Genomic DNA, 21,524 nt, shown 5'->3' on the forward strand with positions numbered 1-21,524 from the left:
TTAATCGATAGTCAATTATATATTCCCCGGACGATTTAGTGAACGAGTGCTGACCCTGGAAATCTGCGATATGGATTTTAACGCGAACGTGTAACTGGGCCACAATGTGTGTCGTTTGAAATTACAGAGAGTAGTCCGGAATTCCATACACCGAACAGTGCTACATCCTTTACGCTTAGCACAGACACAGTGATGTCGCCAAAGTTCAGAGGTTTTATCTCGAATCAGCCTATGGAATATTCGAATATATTCATGATTGTCTGCTGGCGTTATGTAAAAGTCATTTAAGGTGAAAAGCTGGGTAAAACAGCTATGCCAAAACAGCGCATTAGTGCTCTATATCCATGTTGAGGTAAGAGTTGATTATACCGTGTAAATGCTAGGGTAACAAGGAAAGCATAAACAACAAAGTACGGGTCAACAGGGCTTTTTTTAACTACCTAATTCGTGAGTACAAAGTATTGCTCACATATTTATTTTTTATTTATTTTCATCAATTATCTTATTGTATATTTTGAATTTGTATACGGTGTCAAAAATCAAAAGTTTTGTACAGGGAATTTTCACCATCAAAGTATATTCTTAGTGAGATAGGTATTCGATATTCCAACAGTATTCATTTAATTTGATTGTGATTGCAAATTTTCTTTATATTCAGTTCTCTTTTCTATTGCCATCATACTTTCTACGCTTTCAGAACGTCACAAAAGGACCATGATGTTGTTATTTTGTTATCTATATAAAATAAATAGGATTATAAAAAAGCACACACCCGTGCGTTCACTCTTTATAAATTTGAATGGCTTGTGTTAATTTCAAACTTGCGATTAATTTTGATAAATGAGTTGCGTCTTGAATTATGCAATAGCGAAAAACTTCAGGGCCTTCAGCTTACGTATTTCAACATTCAAATGGTCAATTGAAAGCGTCACTACACATATTTTAACAGTCTATATATAAGCCTTAAACAACCCAGTAATATAGTTAATATGACTATGTATGATTATTCACGCAGAGTGATAATGATTCATGCTGAAACAAAAAGCTTACAGGGAAGCGCTCTGTTAGAATTCTTCTACTTTTACTTTATTTATTAGTTATTTTAATAGTTTGAAACTTTCAAGATGATTTTTCATTTCTGCTGGATTTTATTGTTTATTAAAGTTGTACTATCAACGTGGACAAGGTACTGTAAAATCTAAACAGTTAGTTGGTAAATTGTGTGTTTAATATGTTCAATTAATTCACTGTTTGTTTGATATTAACCATTTACTCTATATATGAAATTGTGTTATCTGCATCTTCATCAATAAAATACACTTATAACCTTCATTATAATACATTCAATCTATAATATTTCAATATGTGAATATGTATGTAATATAAACAGTATCTTCATATTGAAAATACAATATGTTTAGGGTACTATAAACTACCATAGTAACTGTTGAAAGTACTAATTAGTATAAAACCACGTGTCGATTATGTAAATTTTATATTGTATGTGTTTTTTAAACATTTCTATCTATTAAACACATGTCTGAAAATCAAATATAACTTTTATTTTCGTAATACCGAAAGGGTTTATGTTTCTTTCAAAGGAGGAAATAATGAAAATCACAAGCGCTTTTCACCACGTGCTTCATAAAAATTCGTTTGTAACGAGCCGCTGTAAGGAAGTAAACAATTGTGTTCTTCATTAGTTGTTGCGAGAGAAAAAAATGAGTTAAACGAAAGAAACAAATTGATGTATTTCATAAAATGACCTGAACGTTTGAATTTTGGGCAAAGTTTGTTCTATTCTCATTGTATGCCCATGCAAAACTATATTGCTGTGCAGATAAGCCATATTTAAATATAGTGTCCAATATTTTGGCAATAGACATTCAAGTTTTGCCTTGGTGTTCAGAGAGACCATGAAGCCATGTGCTTTTCTGAAAACGTGCAGGATCGTGTTCACACTGAACGTTATTTCAAACTCTTTCAATACACTGGAAAGAAGACCGGATAAATTTAGGGACAGTTAAACCGACAAATGCGAAATACGCCTCCACCCACAAACGCTCCCTCTGCGCGCAGGGTAATTTATTATTAAAATAATTAGAATTGGAGATAAACGTTTGTCGCTATGTAAAGTCGTAGAACGGTCTACCCACGAAAATTAAAGTCCCACAAAAAATAATAACAACAGTTTTTTTTAACTAGTCGAACATTCGATGGACTTCTGACACGGAAATAAATCGATATTCCAAGCACCGCAAGTACTTAAAACCACAATGAATCAAAGGAAGTACATGTGAGTGTTAAAATAGAAAAAATATGGTAAGTGTCCATAAAAATCAACAGAGCGAAACTTAAGCTTAACTGAGTACCAGCAGGGAAAAACCTTATTATGAAATGTATAATGAACAAAATGAGTTTTACATGTTAAAGACTTGAATGATTACTAAATTTAACTTTGTATGGACGATAAAAAAATAACTTAACGAGCCGTCAGGCCGATTCGATACCCGAACAAAACAATATATTCAATGATATCTCACCTCCTACAAATGCCCTCACCCGATTGCCTTAGAGCGTTCACGTGCCCATGGAGTATGTTCCATACACCCTGAGTAATTTCCATACCCACCGGTTAATCAAGTAGTCGGTCGACATATAATCGTTACACCGTTAGTAACTGACGGTGTATGGGTTCGCTCTCGCTCTAATAATACTCACAAGAACACTTTTTTTTTCAAATCAACGTGAATAAAAATGTGTCATTGTAAAATGCAAATCAAGTTTATCTAAGATTTGCTAAAACAAGATTTATAATTTAAAAAAGGAATAATAGGAGAACAATTAGCTATATAAGGAATAGTGTATCTTTTTCGAATGTGTTCACCTTTTCCGTTCTTTGGAGACCTTATGATTTACCACCGTGTAGTAATTCATTATCTCCCTTTTCATATAATATACATAAACTTTTGGGGAATTCCGTCAGCCATAAATGTAGATACGATGGTTGATATGCTCAATCATAATGAAGAATTGCGCCGATGCAAGATTCTTATTGGTCATTAAATAGAACATCTCTACAGTTGTGCCCCTTTGTTTAACTAATCTTGTTAGTTTAAGTATTTTTTTATTAAAATGTTATGTTTGTAAAATGCTTGTAATTGTCTTTGTAGAGGGGTTTCCTTAATGTGACAATATTGATCGGCGTCATTAAATGGATAATACACAGTTTATGGACTGTGTATTCAATGTGCCCTAACTCCAGTACAGTTATTTGAATGATAGCAATCATAATATTGATACTTAATATTGTCAACACAACAATGACTTGTGAAATACGAATTAAATGTTAGATGCATGAATGTCATGTATTTTATTTGGGTGTATAATAATTGCAGACAAAATTTGACTGAACATTTATTGGATTCGGCCAATCTTTATCTCAGTCAGTGCATTGAAGCTGGAACAGGATGTAAACACAAAATATAAAAGACCTTTTGTTGGGAAAAAACAGTGCCGGACTGTTGTGTTATTTATAAAGCATTGCTTCTACTGATTATACTTTGAAAACTTTATATTATCAGTAAAGTGTCTGACTACTTGACTGCATATTTAAGCGGTGTTCTAGGAAAACTTGGCTTAATGCATGTGCGTAAAGTTTTATCCAAGATTTACCTTTGCAGTCCGCACATGCGTATCAGGGACGACACTGTCCACCTACACAGGATTTCTGTTTAGAAGCGACCTGCTGGCAATGAAAAAAGTCCATAAAAGCGGAACGTGTCGTCCCTGATGAGCTTGTGTGGACTTCACAGGTTAATCTGGAATGACATGGCACATGCATTGAACTCAGTTTTTCCAGTACGAGGCTCATTTGTGCAGAATACTACGGTGGCACTAAGGTGACATCACCGCTCCAAAAAAGAAGTCGGAAAAACACAAGTTCTGTTTTCCCGTCTCCAAAACAAAAAGTTACTCAGGAAACACAAAATAAGTCTGTTTTCACGAGTTATTTTTTTTTTGACTCGACAAAACAGATGTTCTGTTTTCACGAGTTAATTTTTTATTTTATTTTTTTGAAGACGGAAAAACACAATCGCTATATTGTGCGCACAATATAATCGGCCAATCACAGGTGCTGATTTATGACGCAAATCATACATTGATGTTCAACGTGTTTACAATTATGTATGTAAAATGTAAGAAACGTTCGTAGCTTTCTCAAACAAGTGGACATGAATTTAATAAACATTTAATTGCCGCGGTTAATTTCGCATTAAAACACACTGTTTGACCCCATCAGTTTCAAAATGCTCCAAGATGAATGCAGTATTTTGATGCGTGACTTTTGATACGTTTTACCTTAATATGCCCTTTCAACGACTAATTAAACATGTTCTATAAATTTATTTCATCAATTATCGATATTATTTTATTTGAAACAGGATTTAATAAGAAATAATTCATCATGTTGAGTTTAAGAGGAACTGTATACACTGGATGAATAATACGGATTTGACTCAAGGGGTTGAACGCATCAAACAAAAAGTTATTGTGTCTATATTTATACTTTTAGCATTTTTTATATTTATTATTTGAATTAAGACCGCATTGTATTTGTTAAGGAAGTATATTTTGATCTTTTCTAGTGCAGCTTTTTCCGCGTAGTTTGTCTAAGCTCACGTTTTACCTAGTTTTGTGTGCGATAATTTTGCAGCGGAAATATTGAACTTCAATGGAATTGCGCGAATTATGTAAATTTAGTTCATGCACATTTACTGCAATTGTTTACACAGTGAATTAAAACTCTCGTTCAATTTGAAAGTAAAGAAATAATCATATTTATACCGCATAGTAACAACCGAACATGCTTTGCAAATTTTTCACGACGACTAATTTACTTTTGCAAGTAATGTGAATTAACAAAATGCATCGCAATTACATGCATGCTGCTTTTTTAGCGTTAATACACTATTTGCAATAATAATGATGCGAATTGTACTAAGTATATTTTGGAGTCCGAGAAGTCACGTTACCGATTATTTCGGTCCTAATGCATATAACATATGTAGATAATAAATTGAAATTATTATTTCATTTTTAATACGAGGTATGCATGATTTTGTAGACACTTCGAATCCCGATAAAGGGCACGTCGGATAACAGAGACTCTCAACAAATTGGGCACTCTGATATCCGAGTTTTATCTTCTACTTGAAATGCGTTCCTTTATATTGTTACTATTCTTACCAAGGTGTTTGCTATTCCAGCGTGTAGATGAATTACTGCGCTTAAACTACTGAAATTTTGATGATGTTCAATGAAATATGAACAAAGACAAAGCATGTTTTCAAAGGTGGTATGCATGATGGTTGCAGACACTTTGATAACAGACAAGTCGGATAATGGAGATAAACAAATCTGGCACTCTGATATGTTGTAGACCGGCGACAGTACCGGTGTAGTACCAAAGAAGCATACATCGAGAGGAATGTATATAAGCTTCAGCGTTACAATCGATATAAGAAAAGAAATTGAAACTTCACGCATTAATGGTCAGATTATAATGCCCGAGATGTCGTGTCTTAATTGAAAATACCATGAAAAACAAAATCATGCTCCTATTCCGAAGGGAATAATTTATTGTTTGTTAGTCTCCATCCCATGTATGAAGGTAAAAACACAGTAACTAGACGTGTGTATGTGTTTTGTTTACATGGATACTAGCCCGTTAAAGGTTGATTGTAACGTCGATAATCTGAGAAGGAGAAGGAGTAAAATAATAATTATTATTATTATGATGATTCATAATTATTATGTTGATGACGGTGATGAGATGAAGATGATGGTGATAATAATGAGACTGATTATGGTGATTAAAGGGATTCAAATAATGATGACGATAAGGATGGTGATGAAACTATGAAAGTATGATGATGATTATGCTAAAGTAGCACTAGAACTGATGATGTACTAAGTATAACCAAAGTGAGTCACTTTTTACGATATATCTTACAACGCACAATTGTGTTGAACGAGTTGGTTTGACTGGTGCGTTACTACAATGTATATATAACTTCTTACGCAATGAGATAATAGGAAGAAAGCAGTACTTAAGTGCTTACAATGGATGCTTCTTCGAAACAGTGTAGCGCAATGTTGTATTACGGAAAACATACTGTAAAATAATGCTTTGTTTTTATAAATAAGCAATTGTTGTTTCGAAAACATGATTTTTACAAACTATTTATGCATATACATTTGCAATATTATTTTTCGAAAATATGTATCATAAATTAAAAGATTTTCCTATTTTCTAATGAAACCTATGTTTATATCATAAAATCACATTTCATATACCTAGCATGATCGGTAACAACATAGATATGGTTAGTATTTGTATGCTTAATGAAGTACCTACGCTCGATTGGTCTTTGTCGGCTCGGGTACTACTTAAATGTACCCCGGGTACTCTTAAGTTTACTTCTATGTTCCCCGGGTACGGAAAATATACTGAAACGTACTCGGGAGTTATAACGCTTACTTGGTCTTTGTCGGCTTTTTCAAATTAATTATTTCATATTTATGTCAAAATTCTATTAAGTGGACTCTACATTATCGAAAATCCTACTCAAAAAAAGCAAGTTTAGGCAGTTTTTGTTCAAAGATTATTTTGTTTTGTATTCCGTAGCGCGTTTAACGACATCGGATTTTGGGACGGTATAAAACTCGGGTACAGTCTAAATTGTTGGGTACGTGTTAAGTATATTTTCCGTACCCGGGGTACATTTAAGTATACTTACGAGAGCCCGGGGTACAGAGAGAGGGTACAGCATATTATAAAGTTTTCTTTAGGTTTATATATTGTTTTTCTCTGTAGCATAAAGTTTTACTTTTTTATTCAAAATAAACCTTCTTTGACAAAATGAACGAGAGTCGTTTGTACCGAGGATTTTGGGGCTTTTTAAGCAAGCGCAATTCGCGATTAGTGTCTTTGAACGTTTTGTACGTAATAAATAGACTCTTAAAGTGAAAGGTATGCGATTATTTCACAACAACCAGATCGTAGTAATAACAAGAAGAAGACCTAAATAAAAGAATGCATCAAAATGATTCAAACCAAGTTTTTAATAATGAGTTAAAACTATTGCAGGCTGTTCTAATGAGCAATATCTCGTTTCACGAATTTAAAGAAAAAATATGTCTTTTATGTCAAATCGGCGTCGTAAAAGCTTAAGAGGCCAATTATACCGATCAAACGTTTAAGGTTTGTACACGAGATATCAAATGGACAGACAATATATAACCACATTGATTTAGGTCATTTTGCATATAAAAATCGTATCAGACAGTCAACAGATTTCACTAAGTTTTTATACCAATTATTATACTGCTCCAATCACTTGCAAGCCTTGTCGTTCCGACTCATGAAGATCATTATGCGATCTCCATTCTGACCCATTTTCCCAATCCCTGCTGCATGTAAAATAAAAGTCTGGCAAGTATATGCATCTTTTTTTAATTATATAGTCGGGCAAGTATCACATTTCATAAGTTAAGTACATACAATAAAATATCGGGCAAGTGCTCTAAATCGTGAGTGCTGAGACTGTATACTCTTTGATTATCATTAGAATGTACTATTAATTTGAGCAATCGTTCTGTTGCGTGTCAGTAATGTTGCTAAGCTGCCCTTTTGATCACACAATCTTATCTAAACGTCATAACTCTTTGAAATTGAGCATCCGGACAATCGTCGACAACTAACATTATGCTGTATGAGTTTAGTAGTTTAACAATTTTCAGCATGAACAGAGTCGAGTCTTTTGTTTTGGTACTCGCTGCGTCACTGGCAGTCGTTTGGGTAAGTTTTTTTAATTTAAAATATGTTTTACTTTAAATGTTAACGTAATATATAAAAAATTTAGAAACAAGTAAGGGATATATCAAGTGCTTTCTGTCTTACTGTGTACTGGCCAAGACTAGTAACAGTAAAATACAAATAAATAACAGTATGTGAGTAACTATAACATGTCTTATGAAAAATTGATTGCATGTGTACGCTAGCCGACTGCAAAAAAACGGTGCGCATGCGTTTCTTAATGCATGTAGCACATGACGCTGTAACACCAATACCTTTTCTTGTAAGCATGACTGGACTAACATTATTCTATTATACTGGTTTCTATACAATTCAGACTTTATAAATATGAATATCTGACTAGATGTCAAAATTGAGTTATTTCTCACGATGATGTTTAAAACAAACTTCTTTAAACAGAGAATTAAGAATTAGTATAATACCTGATTACATGATTATAATTGATATATTATAAGACTACGTTCCACTAGTATATGGACTATTTGTGTTGATGGAATTGCACAATACTGGAATATTACTCCGCTGCGCTTGAATATGTATTTTTATGATCGGTCCGTCTTTCTAGAAACAAACCCGCACAAATAATCAGTACTCAAATGCGTCTATTAACACATGCGTTAGCATGTAAAAGATTAATCAACAGACGTCATTCAGAGACAAAACCTGTATTATTAGTGGTGACCTTAGCAGAATTTATCAAGGAAGTAAGATTGAACGATGTGCGACTGGCCTCTCAGTATCCGATACCAATTGAATAGACCCAGAAATAGATATTCGTTTGTATAATTTGTTTATTCTTATACATATGTACAAGATTATTTTCATAGGGAATATTACTGTAGTTTTCTGATAGCTTTAAACGCGAATCTTGTATTGCCATCTTTACGTCTAATGGGTGTTAAAATAGCTTTCGCCTTTGAAATGTCTTGCTTTACTCATACGGATTGCGCAATGTGAAATACGGTTACGTTACGCGAAAGCTTGTATTCTATACCGAAATTACAACAGTATTATAGTCATATATTTATTTATTTATTTGTTATATTTCTATATTTATTTATTTATATTGTATATATATTTGCATAACAAAATATTGTATTCAGCGTTATAAATCCAGGCTGCCGGATGTAGCTCCGACGCCGACTGCCCCGGCGGTTGCTGCTATTCGAACAACGTCAACCCCCACGGTAAATGCTACTCGGTATCCAATGATACCCAGCCCTGTCATCTTCCCAACCATCAAGTCAACCACATGCTGTACCCATGCGGTTGCGCCTCAGGTAGTGTTGCTTTTCTCTGCGATTAACACAATTTTATTAAATAGTTAGTTTTAGTGTTGAATGAACATTGTGTCATGTGCCTATTATTAAAACGCATATTTAAATCTACACGGACTTTTAGATGGCAACATGAGTTTCACTCCTGCCAGGTTCTTAACTGATCTTTTTTTTAAACGCAATATAGAATAAGAATATTTTTCTTAAAGAAAGACGGAAAAGTAGGAAAACTATGATTATTCCATAGACAGAAAGATATTGTAGTGCTTCCAACTACTATCTAATTTTCTCAATAATATCATATCACAGAAAAATGTTGCGTTTGGAAGCTTATAAACTGGTTGTTGGTGTTTTCTGGTTTATTAAATCGAATTAGAACGCAAACGACATATTTCATGAACAACTAACCTGGTCCTTCCGCATGAAAAAATGTACATCTTCATTCTTCATTCCATTAAACTATAGTTTAAGAACAGAATGATGTGAAGAGGTGGTGGTAAACAATCTTAGCTACACAATCCCATCAAGCTTAACGTCTACGCATTAGACCTCTCGGCCATCCTTACTTATACAAAGAAAGATGTATTTTATACTTGATATAAACAATCCTCGTAGTTTCACAAAATATAACGACAACAACAGAACTCTCCAAATAATTTAATCGTTTCGCGTTGCAATGCTTTATAATTTTCAGGTTTTTAAATCGTCAAAAGATGCATATAAAGGCTATTTTAGAGCATGGTAAATGTTCAGTATTACGATTTCCTAACAAAAATCATAACTAAAACGAAAATTTGCGAATACGAAACAACTTTTTTCAATTTTGTCAATTTACCAAAACGTGAAAACGCCCCTTTAATAACAATGTTGTCCTTTTGAACTCTCAGGCAACAAGTGTTCGCTTTAAAACCACGTTATTCCTTTTCAGGCCTTACATGTGACGCCATCCATTTTGATCCATCGTTACCGGACCCAATCCACGACGCAGAGATACTCCTGCTCGGTCACGGATATGGTCTCTGTACATCGACACCCGGAACAATCTTTGGATAAAAGCATTGTCTATTAAACGTTTTATTAAAAAATATAACGCTTACTTTAAAATTGTTACTTCATCTTATGAAAGTAGCGAGTAAGTGAATGAGTATGCGAGTATAACTGAGTCAAAGATAAATGAATATTTTGTGCAGCAAAGACGAAATGTTTTCCGGTTTATTTTATTTTGAAGTAATGCCAATCACAAATAATCATTATTTGCCCATTTATGCCTAGAGTGTAGAAAAAAGGCCTTGGCAAACTGCGTAGACCCAGATGAGACGCCGCATGATGCGGCGTCTCATCTGGGTCTGCGCTTTTTGCTTGAAGGAATTTCTGTAAGAAATATTCTAAATATAGGAATAAATATACTAGACATCCCTAATTTTGGAAATAAATTGATCCTATTTAGAAGGATGGGAGAGTCCACTATGCATAAATGAGTTAATAAGCATTGTACTAAGTAAAGTATATTCAATGTGCATCCCGGTACGAGCGCATTATAAATGTTTTGAACAACCGTTCAAAAGCAATATATACATAGTAACACTACCGACAACCCAACAGGACCATATATGTTGTGTAGCTGAATGAATGGGTAAACAATTTATATTGCCTCGTGCCGAATTCTCGATTTTCATTTGTTTAGCCAGTTCACGTGCTGAACGTGTATAAATTACTTTTTAATACCGTAGCGTAATGTTCCAGGAGTCTCAAATTATGTCCCCAAACAATGTAATTAAACATGACGGCATTGAAAACAAACAGCACAGTTAGGTTTAGTCGTTTTATCTCGTTTATAACGGAGGAAAGACTAATGCTAAGTAAAATAGCATTTTACAGCAGAAAAATTAATTGCCACGATTCTAACTTACTTAGCACGATATGATAAAATTGTATAACGATGTGAAACTACTTAATTACATATGTCAGAATCGCAATTATTAACAGGGAAAATGGTGTTGTTGTCGTTTGGAATCGTATTGTATATTCATATCAATACAATCTAATTGAAACAGCCAATATTTCAAATTATTTTATTAACTATTAATCATAACACCAACACTTGTCTTTCAAGTTCATACGTAGCTATAAAAACATTTCATGTTACTGTAAATCCCCGATGATCTTTTTTTCTAGATGTTGATGATTGTTTTGTTACAATAGACACAATGTGAATGTTGTTACCCAAACCATAAAAACAGCCCTTAGTAGGTTTCCATTATTTACTTTTAAACTTTTGAAAATATAGTATTTATTTTATAGATAATCTGCTTGGATTAAATAAGTTCATTGCATCCAAAATTGAACGCTGTAATTTGATTGTTTCAAAATGTTTAAAACACAGGAGTTGCGTATGTAAGTTAGTATCTTACTTATTAAACTGTAATATTCAAGTGAAAAAAAACAAAGTTGCCATGACAATATTAATTTCAATAAAACGTTCATGTACTTCTTCAGCTTAAGCCATGGTATTTATAGCGTAGTTCAATGAATTTCGATATTTGTTCAAATAATTCCGAAATAATATAAGCTTAATTATTTCACCGATATTTCCAAAATATGAAGATTACTCTTCATAACTAATATATATATATATAGTTATATATATATATCTAAATAATAACTATGTGGTAATATTGTTATGGTGCGTAGATACTGCAGTGAACGTTGATTCTTGTTTAGTTGTTCGCTTGCGAACAACTAAGGTTAGTACCACACGTTTCAAGCAAGTCCTCTCTTAACAACGATAAACCTGATAACTGCCGTATCTGCAGCATCTGCAGCATCCGCGCGAGAAAGAGTTGTATAATTTATGTAAGAGGTTTGAGTTCTTTAACTATATGCATTCACAAATGCAAACATAATGTGAATATCGTGTAAAATGGAATATTTTTTTAACGGAGCGTATATAGAAGAATATCAATAAACAATGTTTGTATAATACGTGTAATGGAAAAGAATGTTTATGAATAATTAAAATAGTCCGCTTTCTGCTGCGTCTTATTGACGTAATATTTTTGTTCAGCACAGGTCATTCATTATCCGAGGCTATTGTGGGATGTCCCCTACACTATCACGCGACTGTTACATAACCTCGTTCATAGTGCATGTTTCTACAGCGGAATTAAATTTGACGTGTCTGAGAAACGTTATTTTGTTCTCAACAGATAGCGGCGATCTTTTGTATTTACGGGTCCTTACAACGCAATAGTAGAAGGTTAAGTTTGTTTATACTCACAGTTCTCAATTTATAAAACGTTGAGCACGAGTTCACCAATAACTACAGGTATAATATAGACAACATTAAAATGCTTTATAATCGCTTAAACCGAATATAAAAAAAAAACAAACTAAATATAGCAAGAAATATCCTTTTAAAAGGTAGTCGGCGTAAATGCTGACTTTGAAATAAAGTTTAAAATTTACGTTTCTAAATAATAAAATTGAAAACAAAAGTTTAATTATTGTTGTTTTTTTTCACTTGTTAGTAGCATATTCACCGCATGGAATGTGCGTTACTATTGTCAAGCCACAAATTAGTGTAAGTGATAAACTTATTCAACGGGACTGCACATCATATGTGTCCTCACATGCCTTATTATGGGTGGATTTCTTCTCCATCTAAATATATCGTATGTTAATATTTGATTTACACAACATTTTCTTTCGAAACATTTAAATCACACTTTCAAAGTCGCGTCATGCGAAAATGGGTCTTATGCGTTTCGGCAAGCGTTTCTTAAGCCCAACCTCTTCATTTGTGTAGTCTGGTCAGAGGCGATGCTGTTCGCTATAAAATCACTCAATGTGTTATGGTAGCATTATGTATTTCCTGACCAGACTGAGAGATGCACAGGCTGAGTGGGCTATATATATGACGGGCGCATATGGAATAAAATCAATTTTCGCATGACGAGGGTCATTAAAAATCTCATTGCGAATTGTAAATGGCACATTTAAGCACAATGCTTTTCGATACAAAATTGAATTCAAAATAGCAAACTGGTAAATAAGGGCAGCCTATCAAGGCGTTCAGGAACGATTTCCAGACGTGCTGACAGAGTACGGCAAACATTTGTTGCTGGATAATTAAACGATTTTCCTCTTATAGTGACACTATACTATTTCGGTAGTGTCTCTCCTTGAAAAAGAAAACTATTTTATCGATAGTCAATTATATATTCACCGGACGATTTAGTGAACGAGTACTGACCCTGAAATTCTGCGAGATGGAATATAACGCGTATTTGTAACTGGGCCACAATGTGTGTAGTTTGAACTTACAGAGAGTAGTCCGGAATTTCGTACACTGAACATTACTAAATCCTTTACGCTGAGCACAGACACAGTGATGTAGCCAAAGTTCAGAGGTTGTATCTCGAATCAGCCTATGAAATATTCGAATATATTCATGTGTGTCTGATGGCGTTATGTAAAAGTCATTTAAGGTGAAAAGCTGGGTAAAACAGCTACGCTGAGAAAGCGCCTTAGTGCTCATGTTTAGGTCAGAGTTGATGACACCGTGTGAACTGCTAGGGTAACAAGAAATGCATAAACAACACAGTACGGTTCAACAGGGCTGTCTTTATGACTACCAAATTCGCGAGTAAACAGTATTGATCACATATTTGTTGGCCCTTACCGATGAAACCGGAGGGGACTTATGGTTCGCGCTCTGTCTGTCAGTCTGTCTGTCTGTCAGTCCGTCACACTTTTCTGGATCCTGCGATAACTTTAAAAGCTCTTAATATTTTTTTCATGAAACTTGAAACATGGACAGATGGCAATATGGAGATTATGCACGTCAATTCATTTTGTTCCTACATCAAGATTTCTGTTAGCTATGGCAACAAATATAAAAATAAATTAAAAAAAATACTGACAATTGTTGAGTTTCACCTGTAGGAGACCATATTGCTTGGCAATCTCTTGTTTTTTATTTATTTTCATCAATTATCTTATTGTATATTTTGAATTTGTATATGGTGTCAAAAATCAAAAGTTTTGTACAGGGAATTTCCATCATGAAATTATATTCTTAGTGAGATAGGTATTCGATATTCCAACAATACTCATTTAGTATGATGGTGATTGCAAATTTTCTTTATACACAGTTCCATTTTCATCATACTTTCTTCGCTTTCAGAACGTCGAAAAACGGCCATGTTGTTGATATTTTGTCTAAGTTATCTATATAAAATAAATAGGATTATAAAAAGTGCACATACAACTCTACCCGTGCGTGAAGACATACTCTTTATAAATTTGATTGGCTTGTGTTCATTTCAAACTTTTGATTTTAAAAAATGAGTTGCGTCTTAAATTATGCAATAGCGAACAACTACAGTGCTTTCAGCGCTTTGATTTAACTAGGTCTTCTTTGTGAAACCCGCCTTAAATACATGGTTAATACGTATCCAGCTTACGTATTTCACCATTCATATGATCAATTGAAAGCGTAACTACACATATTTTAACAATCTATATATAAGCCTTAAACAACCCAGTAATATTGATGAGTATGTATGATTATTCACGCAGCGTGATAATGATTCATGCTGAAACAAAAAGCTTACAGGGAAGCGCTCTGTTAGAATTCTACTACTTTTACTTTCTTTATTAGTTATTAGAACAGTTTGAAACCTTCAGGATGATTTTTCATTTCTGCTGGATTTTATTTTTTATTAAAAATGTACTATCATGGTGGACGAGGTACTGTTAAATCGATACAGTTAGTTGGTAGTGTGTGTGTCTAATATATTCAATTAATTAACTGTTTTTTTTATAAAACCATGTACTCTATATATGGAAGTGTTTGACCTGCATCTTCATCAATACAATACACTTATAACCATCATTATAATACATACAATCGATATTATTACAATCTGTGAATATGTATGTAATATGAACATTCTCTTTCTATTGAAAATAAAATATGTTTAAGGTAATATAAACTACCATAATAACTGTTGAAAGTACTATTTCTATTAAACCACAGTGTCGGTTATGTAAATTTAAAAGTGTATGTTTTTTAAAAACATTTGTATGTGTTAAACACATGTCTTAAGAACAAGTATAACTTTTATTTTTGTAATACCGAAAGCAGTTTATGTTTCTTTCAAAGGAGGAAATTATGAAAATCACGAGCGCTTTTCACCACATGCTTCATATAAATTCGTTTTTAACGCGCAGCTGTAAGGAAGTAAACAATCGTGTTCTTCATTAGTTGTTTCGAGAGAAAAATGAGTTAAACCAAAGAAACAAATGGATGTTTTTCATTTAATTACCTTAAACTGTGAATGTGTTATGTGGTTTTTGTACGCGGCATATCTTCTCATTAAGTTTAAAGTATTTTTTCTTTTCTATTACGTATTTTTTCCACGCAAAGGCTAAGTTACTGAGAAGATAAACATGATTTTAAAAATAATATCCTATACTTTTGCAGTGGGCGTTCTAATGTTGCCTTGATGTTCAAAGTGGCTATGTAGCTATGTGTTTTTCTTAAAGCGTGCAGTATCGCTGAACGTTATTTCAAAATATTTTATTACACGGGAAAGAAGTCCGGATGGGACAGTTTAGCCAATAAATTCGAAATACGCCCTATCCCACAAACGCTTCCTCTGTGCGCTTGGTTATTTATTCTTGAAATAATTAGCATTGGTGATAACAGTTTGTCGCTATGTAAAGTCGGGACACGGGCTACCCACGAACATTAATGTCCCACGAAAAATAATGACTACAGTTGTTTTAACTAGTCGAACAACAATGAACTTCTGCCACTGAAATGAATCGATATTCTAAGCACCGAAAGTACTTAAAACCACAATGAATCAAAGGACGTACATGTAAGTGTTAAAATAGAAAATATTATGGTAAGTGTCATACAAAGCAACAGAGCGAAATTAAAGCTTAACTGAGTACCAGCAGGGAAAACCTATTATGAAATGTATAATGCACAAAATGAGTTTTACATGTTAAAGCCTTGAATGATTACTTAATTTTACTTTATATAGACGATACAAAAATTAAGAACTTTACGAGCCGTCAGGCCGATTTGATACCCGAACAAAACGATATATTCAATGATATCTCACCTCCTACAAAAATGCCCTTATCCGATTGGCTTGGAGCGGTCACATGCCCATAGAGTATTAACTAACGTTGTAACTAATAATACTCACAAGAATTTTTTTTTCAAATCAACGTGAATAAAAATGTGTAATTGTAAAATGCAAATCAAGTTTAACAAAGATTTTCTAAAACAAGATCTAAAATTTAAGAAAGGAATGAAAGGAGAACAATGAAGCTATATAAGGAATATTCTTTTCGAATGTGTTCACCTTTTCCGTTCTTTGGAGAACCTATGATTAACCATCGTGTAGTAATTTATTATCTCCCTTTTTATATAATTTACATAAACTTTTGGGGAATTCCGTCAGCCATACATGTAGATACGATGGTTGTTATGTCCAATCATAATGAAGAATTGCGCCGATGCAAGATTCGAATTGGTCATTTAATAGAACATCTCTACAGTTGTGCCCCTTTGTTTAACTAATCTTGTTAGTTTAAGTATTTTTGTATTAAAATGTTCTGTAAATGGTTGTAATTGTCTTTGTACGGGGGTTTCCGTAATGTGGCTATATTGATCGGCGTAATTAAATGGATAATACACAGTTTATAGACTGTGTATTCAAAATGCCCTAACCCCACAGTCAGTACAGTTGTTTGAATGATAACAATCATTATATTGATACTTAAAAGTGTCAACACAACAATGACTTGTGAAGCACGAATTAAATGTTAGATGCACGAATGTCATGTATTTTATTTGGGTGTTCAATAATTGCAGGCAAAATTTGACTGAACATTTATTGGATTCGGTCAATTACAATCCGAGTTTTCGTCCCACTATAAATGAAGGTATGTGCTCCTGATAAAATAAATTTCTTTATATGAATAAATGTAACGCATTCAGCCAAATACCAATCTCATGTGCATTTTAATACGCTTTTGTTTTAATTGTTTTTTGCACAATATTTGCAAACATACTTTCAGAAACGCCAGCCACAATTAAATTGTACTTGATCCTGTACCACATTTATGATATCAGCGAAACCAATTTGGTAAGTAGACATCACTTATATTCTTGTTAATTTTTTACGCGTGTTTTATCATATGCGGTCTAACAAGCTACTCGCCAGATTAAGCACATGCACATGTTTTATGTTGCATACAACCAATTTTCGCATGACGCAAATGATTAAATATTATGTCATACTATCTAATGCAATATGTAGGCAAAAATGCACCTTATTTTGAGTGTTAGCGAAAGGGACTTACACATGCACTGTATGTAACATGTATTGTTACCGAAAATGGGATCACTAATTTGTATATAGTTTTTAACAATTAAAATTGAAAAGCATCGTATGTAACTCCGGTTTAATTGATATTTAATCAATTAATTGGACTCACTGCTTTCAGGAGTTTACAGTTGATGCTTTCGTACATATGTTATGGGTGGATAAGAGATTAGAATACGCTTCTAGAGGAGCCAACTATTCTTCGCTGGAGCTAGGCCATCTTAATATTAAGCGAGTGTGGACGCCCGACATCTATTTCATTAACAGTAAAAATGGCTATATGCATACGGTGTCGTCTACGAATCGATTAATGCACATATTCCCCAGTGGAAAAGTGAAATACAGAGTAAGGTATGTGCTACTAAAACCGATACAAACATATAAACCTTGTCATTAATGTGTATAAAAAAGAATTAGCGTATTCACGAAAAAACTCAGCTTCATTGTTTTCCTACAAGCGTAACAACTTGCCCATGATCAAACCACTGATAACTCAACAAAATGTGTTTTTAAGAAATACCACTCGGGCTCCTTAATATGAGTCACATTGATTAGTAGCCCCATTTAAAATTACTATTACGGATTTGCACATGATCCATTCCGAAATACATGTAGATATATACACATGTAACACAATCATACTCGCAGTGTTCATAACATACTACGTTAAAGATCAACATTAAATAAAACCATGTGCTATTTTAACATAAATTTTAAGTCTGCGTATTACTTTCAAGCAGCCGTTTTACAAAATTAGAATACACAAATGTTTTGATCACCTTATCTGTGTTGATTTGCTGACAATAATTCATTGCATGACACCTATGAACAGTTTTCTTCTTCGATGGATTGATGTCATTTCAGGTTGACGGTTAGGTTAGCGTGCACCATGAATCTAACGTATTTCCCTTTTGACAAGCAGAGTTGCCCGATAATCATACAAAGCTGTAAGCATTAAAGCCTCTATAACGCTCAAAATCAACGAAAGTTTCGTACAATATTTCGTAAAATAAAGTTAAACAATTAACAGTGTTCCTTATGGCAATTGCCGAAATTTAAACGCCAGATGTGGTCTGGTAAAATAGATGTTTGTAGATGCAAAATGCTCGTTTTTAGATGGGCGCTTTAGCGCCCGTCTAAAGTGATTAGTGTGAAATTCAGGTCGATACGGCCTAGGTATGATTAACCCAATACCCGTTGCGTATCCGCGCAAGAAAGAGTTGTATAATTTTTGCAAGAGGTTTGAGTTCTTCAATTATGTGTATTCACAAATGGAAACATTATATTAATATCGTGTTACATTCAATATTTTCGAACGGTGTTTTATAGAAAAGAATCAATAAACAATGATCGTATTGTATGTGTCGCGGAGGAGATTGTTTATGAATGATTAAAATAGTTCACTTTCTGCTGCGTGTGCGTGACGTAGTATTTTCGCTCAGCTCATTCATAAATCTGAGGCTGGCGATAAACAAAGGGGAGTCCGTGTGAGAATAACGCAGTAGTATAAGGTTACGCTTGTTTATATTCACAGGTCTCAATTAATAAAACGTTGACCACGAGTTCAACAATTATTACTGGGATACGATAGACAACATACAACAATGTTTCATTATCGCTGAAATTGTTAAAAAAACATTTAAATATAACAATAATATTCTCTAAAAAATGTAGTCTTGCTGTTTTGAAATAAGGTTTGGAATAATGTTTTCTAAATAACTTAATTCAAAACAAAAGTTTAATTATAGTGTTTTTTACTTGTTAGTCGCATATTTACCGCATTATAATGTGTGTTATAATAGGCAAACCATACATTACATTAGAGGTCAATTATTTACGTAATAGCAATCACAAGGCTCCGACTTCAAAGGATTTGCGGAGCGTTCTTACATAATAAAAGTCGTAGTCGCATGGTATTTGCGTTTTGCGTCCTATTTGGTCACGTGGTTCTTTTTCCCGGTTGTTTTGGCATTCATGATATGAGGCTATTAATAGATGCGCCTGTCGATAAACAAAGGAAAGTTTACGGGTTATAACAACGCAATAGGTTACGCTCTCGCATACAACTCAATGACGTAGTGCAGGTCGTAAATTGAGAGATTCGGGAAAAAGTTGACGCTTATTTATATTCTCAATTAATAAAACGTTGAACATAAGTTCAACAATAACTTCAGCGATACGATAGACAAAAAAAAGTTTCATTATTGCTAAACCCGAATATAACAAACAATTTATAATAATAATACGAATGCAATAGTAGAAGGTTAGTAGAAGGTTAAGCTTGTTTATATTCACAGTTCTCAATACATAGACAGTTGGATATGAGTTCATCAATTACTACAGGCATACTATAGGCAACCTCGAAAATGCTTTTTAATCGCTAAAACCGAAAACAACTTAATATATTATATTAAATATATTTATAACAATAAATGTCTTTTAAAAATGTAGTCGGCGTATACGCTGACTTTGAAATAAAATTAGCAATTTACTTTTCTAAATAATTAAATACAATTAAACAAAAGTTAAACTATTGTGTTGTGTTTTTCACTTGTAAGCTGCATATTCACCGCATGAAATGTGTGTTAGCGTTGTCAAACCACACATTAGTGTGAGTAAATAAAATATATACTACGGTAGAGCACTTCATATGTGTCCTCATATGTCTTGTTATGAGTATCTTTCTTCACTATCGAAATATATCGTATGTTTATATTTTATTTAAACGCAGTTTTCTTTCGACACATTTAAATCACACGTCAATAGCGCCGTCATGCGAAAATGGGTCTTATGCGTTTCGGCAATCGTTTGTTAAATCCAACATGTGCTTTTGCGCAGTCAGGCCATAGGCGATGCTGTTCGCTTTAAAATCACTCAATATGTTTTGTTTCTCCTTACCAGAAGGAGAGATAGCTGAGTGGGCTATTTATATGATGGGCGCATATGGAATAAGACCCATTTTCGCATGACGAGGGTCATTACAAATCTCATTGCGAATTGAAAATGCCACATTTAAGAACAATGCTTTTTGATACAAAATTGAATTGAAAATAGCAAACTTGTTAATAATGGCAGCCTATCCACACATTAAGGAATGATTTCCAGACGTGCTGACCAAGTACGGCAAACATTGTGGTATGATAATTAAACGATTTTCTCTTGTCGTGACACTATACTATTTCGCTAATGATTGTTTTCTCATCTTGGAGGCGAAAGTGAAATTCTGCGAGATGGATTGTAACGCGTAATTGTTACAGGGCCACAATTTGTGTCGTTTGAGCATACAGTGTGTAGTCCGGAATTCCTTACACTGAACAGTGCTACATCCTTTGAATTGAGCACATACGCAGTGATGTAGCAAAAATTCAGAGGTTGTATCTCGAATCAGCTTATTAAATATTCGAAAATATTCATGCGTGTCTGTTGGCGTTATGTAAAAGTCACTAAGATGAAAACTGAAACAGCTACGCCTAAAAGCGCATTAGTGCTCTATACCTATGTTTATGTTAGCGTTGTTGACACCGTGTGAACTGCTCGGGTAATAAGTAAAGCATAAACAGCAATGTTTATATACTTTTATTCCTCCATATACAAGATACGAATATTGTTGTATATTTTGAATTTGTATATGGTGTCAAAAATCAAAAGTTTTGTACACGGAACTTTCATTATGAATTTGTATTCTTGGTGTGATAGTCATTTGATATTAGAAAAAAATATTCCTTTAATATGATGGTGACTGCAAATTTTCTTTATTTTAAGTTATCATTACCATTTTCATCATACTTTCTATGCTTTCAGAACTTCCAAAAAGCATGTTGTTTTTATTTTGTCTGAGTTATTTCTATGAAATAATAAGGCTGATAAAAAGTGCACACAAAACTCGACCCGTGCGCTATGACACACACTTTATAAAGTTGAATGGCGTGTGTTCATTTCAAACTTGCGATTGATTTT

At 33.6% G+C, this 21,524-nt stretch overlaps 2 protein-coding genes across 2 annotated transcripts in view; both read left to right on the plus strand.

Annotated features, from left to right (window-relative positions):
• Positions 1-1,115: 1,115 nt before the first annotated feature.
• Positions 1,116-21,524, plus strand: part of LOC127877355 (glycine receptor subunit alpha-4-like) — a 136,767-nt gene continuing 116,358 nt past the window's right edge. The window contains exons 1-5 of the mRNA XM_052423103.1: positions 1,116-1,186; positions 17,054-17,124; positions 17,260-17,327; positions 17,689-17,918; positions 18,432-18,514. Of these exons, the coding sequence (XP_052279063.1) occupies positions 1,125-1,186; positions 17,054-17,124; positions 17,260-17,327; positions 17,689-17,918; positions 18,432-18,514 (514 nt within the window). The 5' untranslated portion in view covers positions 1,116-1,124. The remainder of the gene's footprint in view (positions 1,187-17,053; positions 17,125-17,259; positions 17,328-17,688; positions 17,919-18,431; positions 18,515-21,524) is intronic.
• LOC127877356 (uncharacterized) lies at positions 7,719-10,255 on the plus strand. The gene is made up of 3 exons (XM_052423104.1): positions 7,719-7,864; positions 9,000-9,162; positions 10,088-10,255. The coding sequence occupies exons 1-3, from the start codon at positions 7,772-7,774 to the stop codon at positions 10,210-10,212; spliced, it is 381 nt and encodes a 126-aa protein (XP_052279064.1). The 5' UTR covers positions 7,719-7,771; the 3' UTR covers positions 10,213-10,255.

Source organism: Dreissena polymorpha, chromosome 4, assembly GCF_020536995.1.
Source record: "Dreissena polymorpha isolate Duluth1 chromosome 4, UMN_Dpol_1.0, whole genome shotgun sequence".
NCBI lineage: Eukaryota > Metazoa > Mollusca > Bivalvia > Myida > Dreissenidae > Dreissena > Dreissena polymorpha.

Excerpts from the sequence above, each read along its gene's own strand:
- LOC127877356 (XM_052423104.1), top strand. The coding sequence starts at position 7,772 with ATGCTGTATGAGTTTAGTAGTTTAACAATTTTCAGCATGAACAGAGTC. Across the intron at positions 7,865-8,999 it reads CGTCACTGGCAGTCGTTTGG|GCTGCCGGATGTAGCTCCGA; the intron begins GTAAGTTTTTTT and ends TTATAAATCCAG. Across the intron at positions 9,163-10,087 it reads CCCATGCGGTTGCGCCTCAG|GCCTTACATGTGACGCCATC; the intron begins GTAGTGTTGCTT and ends ATTCCTTTTCAG.